Genomic DNA, 15,544 nt, shown 5'->3' with positions numbered 1-15,544 from the left:
TGTCTAAGGTTAGCTGATGTTTCTAGTGACTGTTAGCTGTGGTGTCTAAAGTTAGCTGATGTTTCTAGTGACTGTTAGTTGTGGTGTCTAAGGTTAGCTGATGTTTCTAGTGATTGTTAGCTGTGGTTCTAAGGTTAGCTGATGTTTGAACTACATATTTTTCACCTTGGACATTCAAACCAGTGACCTTTCTGTTACTGGCCCAGTGCTCTAAACGCTAGGCTACTTGCCACCCTTAAAAAGAAAAGGGCGAACTCAACTAATGAAGAGAGAAACAGGGACAGAGAGACAGAGAGAGTGTATCGGAGGCTGAAATCTGAAAGGGTTTTCTGGGTCATGGTCCTGTCAGCTCCAGTGGGGATAGGGAGAGATAAGACGCTGGTGGAGATAACACACAGGATGAGGAAACACATGCAGACACATTGTCATGCAGGCAAAGAGGAAGAGAAAACAGCGGGCTCCTTCAGAGAGACGGAGAGAGAGGGAGTGCCGTGTGTGTGACTGTGTTGCGTGGCCGATCTCAGGCACAACACACATTACCCTGTCATTAACACTACCAAGACTTTCGACAGGACTGCAATTTGCCACTGACCATAGTCAAACAGTGAACACTGCAGTACCGAGCAGCTTCAGTGAGGGAATGGAGGCTAAAGGCTTGGATGAGTCCTCTGTCTGTGATATTCTGCATGCTTTCACAATGTTAGCCAGCAAGCTGGAGTAAAATGTAATTTTTAAAATAATAATCATTGACAACTAAGCTCTCTAATTGTTACTCTAATCCACAAATGGTCCCTCCCTAATAATCCTAGAGTAAATTATGCTGCCATGGTTTCCGCTTTTAATACAACTTCTTAGAATTGTGGGATTTCGCAGTGGTTTTTGTCGTCTGGCATTCCAATGTGAACCTCCCATGATTCTTGCTAAATCCAACAGCAGTTAACAGTCTGAGGACACATTTAATTCCGTGTGATTTCGCTGTCATTTCACGGTGCAACCATGCTAAACTCCCCACCTTGAGTCTCTCACAGACCTCCAGTCACAAGCTCAACGTAACAGAGAGTAGATTACACCACCAGATGACCATAGCTCTGCTTAGAATAACCCTTGAGCAGATGAAGGTACAGAGAGCATCAGCTCCCTGGCTCTCCATTAAGCGCTTACTGCCCTGAGAGCCTGGTGACATTTCAACACAGGGAGGGACAAGCAGACAAATCAACCAGGGAGCTCCAGGCTCCTTCATCCCTCTCCTTCCTTCTCTCAGATCAAGGTGTTTTGGAAGAGAGGGAAACAAGGTTTTGGGGCGTTTGACAGAGCATGATAATAAATCATTGGCTGTTACTTTCCCCTTGAGGTTTCTGCTGTGACATAGGCTACAGTACGAATGATGCAGTATGTACCATGTAGTGGCTTTAACCTGGGCTCTATTACAACGAGGTCCTGTTCCTGCTATGACCACATTTAGAGAGGCTTGAGGTTCACAGTGATCTGCACAGATAGAACAGATAGTGAGAGACAGTGACCTTTTCATTTGTCCGGACACATCGTGCACCTTCTGCTCAGCGCACGCATCGCATATATGCTCTCGTACACTCGTTATTCTACACACACAGTTAGCAATGTAAGTAGAGAATTACTGTGCAGGCCTTTGAGCCAGGTGTGTAAGCGGTCTCCTCTCTATGACTCCGAGTTGAGTAATCAAATCATGTCTGTCACGGGGTACCTTTTCACTTCTGCAGAGCCACATGTGCTCTGTTTAGGCATATAGTAATGCTTTGATACAGAGCATATGTGTGCTATTTAAGTCTCCTTATTGGGACATTTCTAAGTGTACCATTTCTGTCCATCCTCCCATGACTCAACATCCCCATCATACTCGGCTATATTCAAGTTGCCAGTCAAGTGCGTATGTGACATCAGTGATTACTCTGCTGTCATAACCCGTAGCCTGAGGTCACATCCTGTACACTACGGGCCTGACGCAATTCAAGGCTACACGCCGTTGACCTTGCTAACAAGTGGGTTCAAAGTTTAATGCTGGGAATGAAGCCCACAACTATGTTGAGTATGGCTATGGTCCATGCTTCACAGCTGCAGTTGAAGTCGGAAGTTTGCATACACTTAGGTTGGAGTCATTCAAATTCGTTTTTCAACCACTCCACACATTTCTTGTGAACAAACTATAGTTTTGGCAAGTCGGTTAGGACATCTACTTTGTGCATGACACAAGTCATTTTTCCAACAATTGTTTACAGACCAATTACTTCACTTATAATTCACTGTATCACAATTCCAGTGGATCAGAGGTTTACATACACTAAGTTGACTGTGCCTTTAAACAGCTTGGAAAATTCCAGAAAATTATGTCATGGCTTTAGAAGCTTCTGATAGGCTAATTAACATAATTTGAGTCAATTGGAAGTGTACCTGTGGATGTTTCAAGGCCTACCTTCAAACTCAGTGCCTGTTTGCTTGACATCATGGGAAAATCAATCAGCCAAGACCTCAGAAAGAAAATGTGTAAACCTCCACAAGTCTGGTTCATCCTTGGGAGCAATTTCCAAACCCCTGAAGGTACCACGTTCATCTGTACAAACAATAGTACGCAAGTATAAACACCATGGGACCACGCAGCCGTCATACCGCTCAGGAAGGAGACACGTTCTGTCTCCTAGAGATGAACGTACTTTGGTGTGAAAAGTGCAAATCAATCCCAGAACAACAGCAAAGGGCCTTGTGAAGATGCTGGAGGAAACAGGTACAAAAGTATTTATATTCACAGTAAAACGAGTCCTATATCGACATAACCTGAAAGGCAGCTCAGCAAGGAAGAAGCCACTGCTCCAAAACAGCCATAACAAAAAGCCAGACTACGGTTTGCAACTGCAAACTGGAGGAATGGCCCAAAATTCACCCAACTTATTGTGGGAAGCTTGTGGAAGTCTACCCGAAACACTTGACCCAAGTTAAACAATTGAAAGGCAATGCTACCAAATACTAATTGAGTGTATGTAAACTTCTGACCCACCGTGAATGTGATGAAATAAAAAAAAGTTGAAATCATTCTCTCCACTATTATTCTGACATGTCACATTCTTAAAATAAAGTGGTGATCCTAACTGACCTAAGACACTGCCTTTTTACTAGGATTAAATGTCAGGAATTGTTAAAAAAAAACGGAGTTTAAATGTTTTTGGCTAAGGTGTATGTAAACTTCTGATTTCAACTCTATGTCCAATCGTGCTTTCTCTCTTAATACTAATATCACGGTGACTGTTGAAGGTCCTACAGATATTAGTATTGAGAGAGAAAGCATGATTGGACGTAGCTATGAAGCATGGACCATGGCCATATTTAACATAGTTGTGGGCCTTATCGAGAACAGTTAGCTCAAGCAGTTGATTGATTCTCATCTGGAGAAACTTTCATCTGATCTCACATTGACGCTGAAGCGAACTACATGAATATTGCATTTTCTCCAACTTCTCTTTTTAAAACAATGCTAAATTAGTGCTTTCGTCAGAGCTGCTGATGAAACGGATTCTGATGCATTATTCAATGGTCGAGTTTTAAAACCGTGCCTTAAATGATGGATCCGGATTGCATACATAATATGACCTACTTATACCAGATGACACACAGGTCAAAGGAAGGGAAACCAAAGCTTACTTGACTTTTGATCATGTCTTGACAGTCTCTACTTGTGGTCTGTGTGAGGCTACCCAGGGTTCAGTGTGTTGCTGAATCCCATGGCCTTATCACTGCAGTGGACAGATTGGAATGGCCTTTGGCCGCCTTCATGGCCCAGTGTTTATGGGAATGTGGGTGTTTGCTTCATTGCCTGCAATGTGCCCTCTCATCCTATTTGACTGCACTGGCTGTGGCTCTAGCTGTAACCCCACCTCTTGTGAATACACTTCCAGCTTCATGTTTGCTCACACCATTCTGCCTCACTGCTCTGTTGAAGATGATTTCAGGCAAACTTCCCCCGTAATCCCCCCTGCTGCTGCCCCTGCCCCAGTCTGGAGGTCCTGTATAGGGGAGGACTGTACCAGGATGCACCAGAGCCCGCAGTCCACTAAGCCAGCCAGGGACCAGGGCAGTCCAGCACCACCTCAGCCCAGTCGCCCACCCAGGGTGAACACGTTGGGAGATGGCCTGGTTCATTAGACCAGAGCTTTCATTGGCATGAGGTGGAACATGGTTTTACCATCGACTTGAATTGTTTACAGGCCAGCCAGAAGAAAACAAAGCTGCTTTCTCAATTTTACACAGAGCTCTCAGGGTTTCATACCATAGATCATTAATGCCAATAAACTGTACAACACTGTAATTCAGTGTCTAGAAATATGTGTAAATGTCGATTTTGTCCCATAACACAGCACTGTTTGGTGAATTGCTGATACCGTGCCCTTCTAGGACCCTTTACCCCAGAACTGCTAAGTGGGTCCTTTCAGAGTGTTGTTTAGAGCCTTTATTTAATTAGTTAAGTACTAAAGAGATAAAAAAAGCCACATTCCTACGCCATGACTCAGTCCCCATCAGACTCTGGCCTTAACATAGGCCAACCTTGACACAAGCGGAGCTCAGACGCAGGCACTCCCCTCTAAAGGGCTCTCCAGTGTTTTCACAGTTTACGCAAACGGGAGCTCAGTTTGCGACGCCTTCCAAAAAAAGATTCAGCCTCACGAAAGTAGAGAGGTACGCAAAAAAAGTTCCATCGGATCCGTTTGCGGACTGTGTGGAGCCCTTAAGGTTGGTTCGTTACAAGTGGGGTCTTGTAGTTCAGAGCGTTGAATTAAGTTTTCGTGTGACACTTCACTTGACACCTAGCGTCATAACGCTTTATGACAAGGTCCTAGCACGTCACAACAGCTGACATAACATGTCCTATGTTATGACGATATTATGAACAGTTATGTCAGCTGTTGACATGACATGGTTGTGACTGTGTTACGACGGTAGGTATCCAGTAAAGGGTCACCAAGTTTTCGAAACGGGGAGTGGAACCGTGTTTGTCTGACTCTCAGGATGTATCAGGCTATGAGAGGGATACATGTACACAAATGCCCAGGACTCTAACCACACGTGAAAAGGCTCATAAAACCCAAATCACAGGGCTGATTAAAGATGAGAAGACTTAAAATAGCACTTCCTTTTGTTTGGAGGATGAGTGAAGCAGAAAGTCAGTCAGAGAGAACAACTCCCTGGTCCCTTCTCTCCCTCCTTCTTTTCCCTTTGTCTTCTTCATTCCTGTCTTCCTTGTATACTAGCACACCAGGGAATGTCTAGGTTTCCCATTCTTTGTCATATTTTTGAATAAAACGTTTCATACGAGAGAAGTGTGTGCATTTGAAGCAGAAAGACATACTGAATATGCAACTTCAGAGACAAAGCACGAGAGAGAGAGAGAGAGCAAAACAAAGTGAGACGGGGTAAAGAGCGAGTGGGGTTCAATTAGGAGAATGTTGAAGGGGAAACATTAGTCTGGTTTGTTAAAACAACTACATGTCCTTCTTATTACTGACATGGCTCTTGGACCCTGTTCTCCATTCGATGGTCGCCCAATTACACAAAACAAGGCATACAGAAAATATTATTCACGCCACTTAACCTTTACAAAAGAGAGAGAGAGGAGTAGATGGAGAAAGAAACAGGATGCAGGAATAGAGAGAAACAAGGAGATATGAGAGAGAGAGGCACATGGAGAGAAGGGAGGGAAAATGAGCTAAAACAAAATTGAAAGGGGATATAGATGAAACAAGCACAAAAACAAGGGAAAAGCAAGCGTTTTTATTATAGTGATGCACTGTTCTGAGAATCCATTTCATATTGGAGGGAACATACATCACCACCCCCCCCCCCCCCCCCCCACCCCCCCACCACCTCGCCTCACAGTGAAGCCCTCATCAGCGCAATCTTAAGACTGCAATTACTCCATTATTCGCCACATGCTCTCATGCTCTGCCAAGACTTTGAAGGCATGCCAGGGAAGCACCTTTGAAACAGAACATTAAAAACGAGGAGGGCGGTGAAAGGGAATTTGAAAATGATACAGGCAGGTAGCTACTAGGGTGGGTAAAATGTTAGTGTGTGGGTGAACACCCAGGTCCGTGATACAGGTCAGTCTTCGACGTCCATCCATGTCTGAGGACATCAGAGAGATGAAGTGGAAACCAGCCACTAGGGGCAACAGTGAGCGCTGTTACCTTCAAGTAGGTTTTGGTTTTGCTAGGGCATTGTGGATGGGGATGCGGATGGATTTAAGCATCTGCCTCGATTCCAAAGGTTTGAAGATAAAACAAAAATGACTTTGTATTATCCCAAACCTTAACCCTTGTACCTTAAGCATTCGGAGTTACTGCCTAAAATGAAGATGTCTGAGTTACTGCCTAAAATGAAGTTGTCTGAGTTACTGCCTAAAATGAAGATGTCGGAGTTACTGCCTAAAATGAAGATGTCGGAGTTACTGCCTAAAATGAAGATGTCTGAGTTACTGCCTAAAATGAAGTTGTCTGAGTTAATGCCTAAACGTAACCTTTAACACTTCGAAATGTGACGTTTGAGAAACATGGATGACCGTCTAATTCTGACGTGAGGCTGTGAGAGATAGATGGAGCGTAAAGGCGTCCTCGTGATTCCCAGCCGAAACAGTTCGAAAGAGTCCGTGCATATATTATGACGACATTTGTGTTCATTTTGGACTTCGGGTAAGGGGTTTTTCAGTTGTTTCAGTTTCAGTTGTTTAGGCACGTCACTTTTTTATATCCTTCCTGTTTGGCCCTGTCCGGGTGTGTCCTCGGATGGGGCCACAGTGTCTCCTGACCCCTTCTGTCTCAGCCTCCAGTATTTATGCTGCAGTAGTTTGTGTCGGGGGGCTGGGGTCAGTTTGTTATATCTGGAGTACTTCTCCTGTCCTATTCGGTGTCCTGTGTGAATTTAAGTGTGCTCTCTCTAATTCTCTCTTTCTTTCTCTCTCTCGGAGGACCTGAACCCTAGGACCATGCCTCAGGACTACCTGACATGATGACTCCTTGCTGTCCCCAGTCCACCTGGCCGTGCTGCTGCTCCAGTTTCAACTGTTCTGCCTTATTATTATTGGACCATGCTGGTCATTTATGAACATTTGAACATCTTGGCCATGTTCTGTTATAATCTCCACCCGGCACAGCCAGAAGAGGACTGGCCACCCCACATAGCCTGGTTCCTCTCTAGGTTTCTTCCTATGTTTTGGCCTTTCTAGGGAGTTTTTCCTAGCCACCGTGCTTCTACACCTGCATTGCTTGCTGTTTGGGGTTTTAGGCTGGGTTTCTGTACAGCACTTTGAGATATCAGCTGATGTACAAAGGGCTATATAAATAAATTTTATTTGATTTGATTTTTCTCGAGACCAGCCAAATTTCGGGAGCCAAATGCTACGCCCCTTCGTCCGTGATTGGGCAACAGTAGGGATTCTTCTAAAAAGTCTTGTCATTCAACAAGAGACGACTTGTTTTGATGCACATTTTTTCTTTCAGAAATACTGCACCAAAATGTCTTTTGCGCGACTAAGAGCTCCTCGGCAAAACCCCAAAAAATTAGATCTTAGATTAATTAGATTAATTCCGGCTATTTTGAGGAAGTGTATACTGCCTACGGCATCTTCAATAGAAGAAACAGTCTTATTGGCGCTTTTTTTCTCGTTCTTTTCAAGCGAAGGTCTTTGAAGGGAGTATGCGAGCACACTCGTTCGGTTCGTCTAGCCGACTTCGGCGAGCCGCCAGCCGAACTGAAGCATGCTGACGCCTTAAGCCATACACCTACTACAAAACATGTGAAAGGGAGGAAAGTTCTTTATGTCATGCACCCTTTAACTGATTTACTCATCACTCTTGAATCCTGCCCATATCCCTGGGCAAGAGCTGATGAAACCATTGGATTACTGAAGAGATTCCATCAGATTAGTCTTCTGCCAAGAATCCCAAGCAATGCCGCAAATGCAGCTTCCACCACTAGCCTGTATTCTGACATCCAGTAGTTTATGACTGGTAACATTCTCACCGGTTATGTTTTATTTAATAAATCAGCTCCAGATAGCTCTGTGGCTATTCATTATGGTAACAATCTCAGGTAAAAGAGGGCACACGGAGAGATGGAGCTACTGAGTAAGTGATAAAAAAAAATACTTGATGTTAGATGGTTCCTCAACACGAAAGTAGTCTATGGGCCAGGAGAAACTGTAATCCCTGGTTCAGTTTTCCTTAAAACAGCCTCTACAAAACTTCAACAACCATAAGCTACCAATGGAAGTCATGCGACATGAATTTTTTATTTTGCTTTGTTTACATGCCCCCAGCACTTCCATTGATTGCTAGCTGTAAATAGTGAACTGCTCCTTTAAGTGCCTTGCTCAAGGACACGTCGACAGATTTTCCACCTTGCCAGCTCGGGTATTCGAACCAGTGACCCTTCGGTTACTGGCCCAACGCTCTAACCACTAGGCTACCAGCAGAGAAAGCGAGTGAGCGAGAGAAAAAAAAAATCCCCCTAACATAATGCTTTGTTGCCTGACTGACAGTGGTGCACTCCACAAGAGGGGACGGCTGGGTGTGTGTTGAGTAGGAGGATTACCCTCCCTTACCTTCACACCCCTAATCCGAGGTCAAGTGGTACAGCTCATTTGGTGCTGTTACCAAAGTCACCTTCACAAGTCTATGGAAAACTTTTGTTTGGTCGCACATTCAGTATTTCACTGCAAGCATGCATACATTTCACACAAGCTTGCTCATATACAGACAGCTCGCCTATTCATACACGTCCAAGAGCACTTTCCTTTGCCCTTCTTCATTTGACACTGTTTATTCTCCCCAGTTCAATCTAGACTGTTAAATATTTAGACTGGAAAATACACAGGTTTAACACAGACACGCCTAGGCATTCATAGTAACCCCCCCCCCCCCCCCCCCCAACCATCGCACACGGCTGTCTGAGCAGGAGGTGTCAAAGGAGGACAGGGGTGGATTTTGTTCCTCACTGGATGAGTAAACAAGGCGAGTCTAAACACTCTGACTGAGACAGCCGCTGAGTGACTGACTGGGAATACACCCCCACACACCCAACAACAATGATACCCACACCCCTAGGAACAAAATGCACAAACACACTCAGGCAAGTAAACACACACACACTCCTTTCTGACACAGACATCACACTCACTCCAACTCTGAGGGTGTAACACTCTGGCTGTATGTGGCAGTGTAAGGGGGGGGGGGGGGGTAATGAGGCTGAACACATGTGAAGACGCAGGGACCTCATCCTTAAACTCACGCTACCCGCTCCTCAGTCTCCTGACACTGTTTCGGTTTCCTTTCTTTTCCCAATCTTTCAAAAGGTTTTAATCTGAAACGCTTAGCCCAGCTAACCAGGCTTTTTATCCTCAGCCAATTAGCACGCGATTCATTACATACTGAGCAGCCTGTGAAGTATTCATTTTGAATGCCCACTTAAGGGGGAAGAGATGTACAGCCACTTCGCCTTACACGACTCTGCCTCAGATGTCAAATCCAAATCAAAGTTTGTCACGTGCTCCGAATACTACAGGTGTAGGTAGACCTTACAGTTAAATGCTTACTAGTCTGGGTAGCCATTTGATCACCTGTTCAGGAGTCTTATGGCTTGGGGGTAAAAACTGTTGAGAAGCCTTTTTGTCCTAGACTTGGCACTCTGGTACCGCTTGCCATGCGGTAGTAGAGAGAACTGGGGTGGGTGGGGTCTTTGACCATTTTTAGAGCCTTCCTCTGACACCGCCTGGTGTAGAGGTTCTGGAATGCAGGAAGCTTAGCCCCAGTGATGTACCCTCTGTAGTGCCTTGTGGTCGGAGGCCGAGCAATGACCAGGCAGTGATGCAACCATGCTCTCGATGTTGCAGCTGTAGAACCTTTTGAGGATCTCATGTCCCATACCAAATCTTTTTAGTTTCCTGAGGGGAAATAGGCTTTGTCGTGCCCTCTTCACGACTGTCTTGGTGTGTTTGGGCCATACTAGTTTGTTGGTCATGTGGACACTAAGGAACTTGAAGCTCTCAACCTGCTCCACTACAGCCTCGTCGATGAGAATGGGGGCGTGCTCGGTCCTCCTTTTCCTGTAGTCCACAATCATCTCCTTAGTCTTGGTTACATTCAGGGATAGGTTATTATTCTGGCCCCACCCGGCCAGGTGTCTGACCTCCTCCCTATAGGCCGTCTCGTCGTTGTCGGTGATCAGGCTGTTGTGTCGTCTGCAGACTTGGTGTTGGAGTCGTGCCTGGCCATGCAGTCGTAGGTGAACAGGGAGTACAGGAAGGGACTGAGCACGCACCCCTGAGGGACTCCAGTGTTAAGGATCAGCGTGGCAGATGTGTTGCTACCTACCCTCACCACCTGGGGGCCCCCCTGCACTCCCTAACTGCACTCACTCATCTTATATCCATGTTTAGAGTGTGTGATTTTCTATATCTGTACTGAACATGTTTCTCTATTCATTGCCTGTGTCTGTCTGTCTGTTGTGTGTGTTGGTCGTCTTGGCCATCAGGAGTCTGAGGAAGAGCTGTCTAACAGGCCATGAGTAAACCCATTGACCTTTTCATATATCGGAGGAACATTAGATTCCATACGGATGAGAGATTCTCAGCAGTAGCACAGAGCTCACACTCAGTGTGTCCCTCTATCCGGGCCCACTTAAAAAGACTCATCAGACCCAACTCTAGGTTATTTTTCATCTCTCCATCTCGTGGTTGCATCTTTTCATCTCTTCATCTCTTTCACCGGCCACTCTCAACATCTTGACTCTTCTCGATAATTGTACCCCCTTATTGCAACTCACTAAACAAAACCCTCTCATGAATACATTATTAATTAATTAGAGTGACATTTGGGCAGTTTGTTCATGCATCTATTCTGTCTATGGAAACGTAACCTAACAACTACAAGGTGATTTGGGTAGCAAAAGTTGTGTAGGCCTATTTAATCAAACCTTCTTTGATTGTTCAACTGTGTATCTGTGTCTGTCTTCACACGAGAGAGAAATTAAGGCCTAGCTTATGAATTGATGCACAATTACTGCATGCTTGCCAATAGGTGAGAGTCTGGGCTTTGACAAAAGAGGAGCTTGCTTGAACAGCGTTGGACAAATCCAGGCCAAGTTCTCACTGGCTTTCATAATTCCCCATTCGCAAACTCAGCATGAGTCCACGCAGGCGGGAGGGGAGGGTCAAAATCACGGAGGGCACGCACGCGACCCTTTATGAGGGTGCAATCAGGCATGAAGACCACCCCCTCTCTCACACAAGCATCTGCCATAAACAGGCATTCCCATGCTTAACAACCCAAGTGCGGTCTGCTTGCTCTCTCTACAGCCAGGTAGACTATAGTTTTACACTAGTCTATATGGAACTATAGGCACAGGACACCAGGGTTGGGCTCAATTCAGAATCTTGGAATTGACCCCCATTCAACTCATGAGTTGAAATTAGAATTGGCCACATCCCACAGGAAGTAGAATTTAATTCAATACAATTTAAATAAATTCCACTCAGTCATATAGTGTTCACGTGCTAGTCAGAACTAGGAAACTCTGAAATGTCCAACTTACTGTAGTAATACATGTGCCTTGTTTGACAAGTAAACACGGCGGAAATTTCAGAGTTTCCTGGTTCCGACTAGCACATGAGTTTAATTCAATCTGACAGGTCACACTTCCAGATACCAAAGAATATACAGTATATATACAAAGGTATGTGGACACCTTCAAATTAGTGGATTTGGCTATTTCAGCCACACCCGTTGCTGACAGGTGTATAAATTCGAGCACACAGCCATGCAATCTCAATAGACTAACATTGGCAGTGGAATGTCCTTACTGAATAGCTCAGTGACTTTCAATGTGGCACTGTCATAGGATGCCACCTTTCCAACAAGTCAGTTTGTCAAATTTCTGCCTTGCTAGAGCTGCCCTGGTCAACTGTAAGTGCTGTTATTGTGAAGTGGAAAAATCTAGGAGCAACAACGGCTCAGCCGTGAAGTGGTTGGCCACACAACCTCACAGAACAGGACAGACGATTGCTGAAGCACGTAAAAGTCGTCTGTCATCGGTTGCAACACTCACTACGGAGTTCCAAACTGTCTCTGGAAGCAACGTCAGTAAAATAACTACTTGTCGGAAGCTTCATGAAATGGGTTTCCATGGCCGAGCAGCCACACACAAGCCTAAGATCATCATGCGCAAATCCAAGAGTCGGCTGGAGTGGTGTAAAGCTCACTGCAATTGGACTCTGGAGCGGTGGAAACGCATTCTTTGGAGTGATGAATCACACTTCACCATCTGGCAGTCTGATATGTGGCTTTGGGGGATGCCAGGAGAACGCTACCTGCCCAAATGCATAGTGTCAACTGTAAAGTTTTGTGAAGGAGGAACAATGGTTTGGGGCTGTTTTTCATGGTTTGGCCAATTAGTTGCAGTGAAGGGAAATCGTAATACTACAGCATACAATGACATTCTAGACGATTCTGTGCTTCCAACTTTGTGATAACAATTTAGGGAAGGCCCTTTCCTGTTTCAGCATGACAATGCCCCCATGCAGAAAGCGAGGTCCATAAAGAAATGGTTTGTCAAGATTGGTGTGGAAGAACTTAACTGGCCTGCACAGAGCCCTGACCTCAACCCCATCAAAAACCTTTGGGATGAATTGGAACGCCGACTGCGAGCCAGGCCTAATCACCCAACATCAGTGCCGGACCTCACTAATGCTCTTGGCTGAATGGAAGCAAGTCCCTGCAGCAATGTTCCAACATCTAGTGAAAAGCCTCCCCAGAAGAGTGGAGGCTGTTATAGCAGCAAGGGGGGGGGGGGGGGGGGGGGGGGGGGGGGGCAACACCATATTAATGCCCATGATTTTGGGAAGAGATGTTCAACATGGAGGTGTCCACATACTTTTGTAGTGTATCACTTTTCTCTGGAGACAAATGTTCATATAATCTTTTAACTAATTGCTTAGAATAGGCCATTATATTTCCAGCACAATTTCATTTGTTTGGCTTCTTTTTGAAAGCCACAGGGTTAACTTGAGAGTTGAACTAATACATTCTGGTAAATAATATATATATATAATAATTCAAATGTAAGTGATTAATGAAATATAATATCTTAGAAAATTCACATTTAATATTTGATATGCATGTTTTATGTACAATATTTATATTTGTATAGACCAGGCCTTGAAGTGGCATTTGAATTAAATTATATTTCCTTTATTCAAATTTGAATTCTGTATCCCGTTTACTATTTCAATTAAAATTCAAGAATTGAAATTGGATATATTCTAAATTAAGCCCTGCAGGACACACATCTCTGTTGAATAGAACCCGTGTCCGTCTTCGCTGGAAATTATGTGCCAGGAGACTCCCGTCTTCCTCTCCAATGAAGTCAGTATCCCCACCACCACTATTCACCTCCACCAGCAACAAGTAGCTTAGCCCAGTGTATAGTTGGATATTGAGTGAACTCATGTCATTAGACCTGAAATCGAAGCTTACAAAATAATCTGTGTCCCCAAGGTGCGCATGATCCCCATGAGTTGGTAGTTGTAATTGTTGCGTTCAGTATGTTTCTCCAAAGGCCACTCTGCCGGACTGCAATGTCACCTAAATAACGCACAGTTATTCGCGTTGACAGCCTGTAAAGACACGGTGTACACGAGTGACATGTATTCAGTCAGTCATAATCAGACAGTTTTTTTTTGGGGGGGGGGGGGGGGGGGGAATAGACGACGACGACTTATAAATACATCTAAACTAGTCTATATGACAGCGTTTAACCACGTACCTCTTGTTCAACGTATTCCAGTAAATAGGTTCCATGTTACCTGCAGCTATTCCCAGTAGATCCACAAGAAAGATAAAAATAAATCCCAAGCCATTACAGCCGTCCCAAAACGCCAAAGCCATCCCTGCTCCTCGGCTCTCTCCTGCCATTTTACCCCAAAAAGTGACGGGGAATCGATTCAGACAAAGAATCGTTTGGAGACTGCGAACGAAGTTCACGAAATCCCTGGAAGCGCACAGCTATTTTGCGACTTCGGAAACCGCATAAGAAAAAACGTCCCAAAAATCAATCAGACAACAACATTCAGAGTAGTTGGAATGTGGTTAGAGAGAATGTGTCAACCTCTTGAGTTTAAAGTGCATTAGTGGCAATATTCAGCTTTCTGGTTTAAAATGTGTCCAGCAATTATGGACATTATTGCATGACAAAGCCTATATCTATCAGCTCTCCTAATGTCACCTCTCCAGACAAATGCAAATGCGTTGAAGGTCGCGAATATCGGAGTAACGGCATTCTACCACTTTGGAAGCGTAATTTTGGATAGCGGACGTTTATCTTCATTGGCAAAGTGCCATTGCCTACCTTGCCACGCAGATGCACTGGTTTGCTTGCTCAAATGTCCGACTCATGCAGCCTAGTCCAATGTTGTATAAGAAAACATTCGCTGACCCAAGTTGATCGCCTATTCGCTGTGCTCTTGAATGCTTAACGCATTAAGGATTTTCCCGCTTTCTCCATTGTTATGCCTTCTGCGTCTTAGCGCACACAAAAAAATGCCCATTCTATCCGTCATTTATCCTTTCCGCTATTATGGCACAATCTTGGCATTAAAAAAGATCAAGTCAAACTTAGGTCAAACTTCAAAAAGGACAGGCAGTCACTGAATATTGCCATATTAAACATATTGCACCTCGATTAACTCGTTTTGATCAAAGCCAGTTCCCTGAGAGGTCTCTAATGTTCACTATACTGCTTTATGTTCGTTGCATCCTTCTCTCTCAACCTCGTACTATGCTGCACACGGATAGAGTAGCTAGGTATAGGGATGGAGTGCAGTAGCCCATGCTATGCAATACTACTTGTGTTCCAGAGTGTAGCTCTGGGAGATCCCTTTACTATTATCACCACCCAAATGAAACATGCCCTCTAAATCAGTATAACACGAATTGGAACAACTTCCCACATAATGTATATCATCCTTTCGCCATTATGGCAGCGACGGGTCGACTTCAGAGTGTCTAATGCCGACAGTGGCCAAGGAACAGTGAAAGGGCATGTAGCCTATAACCAACATATTTTGCCCCGAATATTGTGGCAGATGCCTGTCAAATGTTGGTTAAGAAATGCCAGATGTGCAGTAACAAGCTTGTAGCTCCCCCAGCCGTTATTCTGTAACAGATGCTATTCATTTATAATATAACAATTCAGCAACTAATTTCCAGTAGTTTCATGATTGGAAAAGCAGAAAAGAGAGCGGAGTAAAGTGCAGAGTATAGGACAATTAAACTGAACCTACCATGCCCCCACGTGGGCAACATGTAAAACCGCAGGCAGTGTAATATCACATTGTACGGTCTTTGGTAATACGTAAGAGGTAAGACCGACCACAAAGAAAGTCGGACGTGCGCAGTAGATCACAGCTGAGCGTCGACGAACAGTGGCAATTCAACTTGTGGAATCGTCGGGAAAGGACGTCCTGTTAGTCGGTCTT

The 15,544-nt window shown here is 44.6% G+C and overlaps 1 protein-coding gene across 2 annotated transcripts in view; it reads right to left on the bottom strand.

Moving 5' to 3' along the window:
- The window catches only part of LOC110533939 (ephrin-B2), a 35,684-nt gene extending 20,602 nt beyond the window's left edge, over window positions 1-15,082 (bottom strand). The window contains exon 1 of one of the 2 annotated variants that reach the window (XM_021618527.3): window positions 13,834-15,082. In XM_021618527.3, the coding sequence (XP_021474202.2) occupies window positions 13,834-13,982 (149 nt within the window). In that variant the 5' untranslated portion in view covers window positions 13,983-15,082. The remainder of the gene's footprint in view (window positions 1-13,833) is intronic. The other variant, XM_036990360.2, reaches the window with a different exon arrangement.
- Window positions 15,083-15,544: the final 462 nt, after the last annotated feature.

Source organism: Oncorhynchus mykiss, chromosome 10 (assembly GCF_057628025.1).
Source record: "Oncorhynchus mykiss isolate SJ-2025 chromosome 10, ASM5762802v1, whole genome shotgun sequence".
Classification (NCBI taxonomy): domain Eukaryota; kingdom Metazoa; phylum Chordata; class Actinopteri; order Salmoniformes; family Salmonidae; genus Oncorhynchus; species Oncorhynchus mykiss.
The sequence above is the reverse complement of the archived record's forward strand: the minus strand, read 5'-3'. Positions and strand labels throughout refer to the sequence as shown.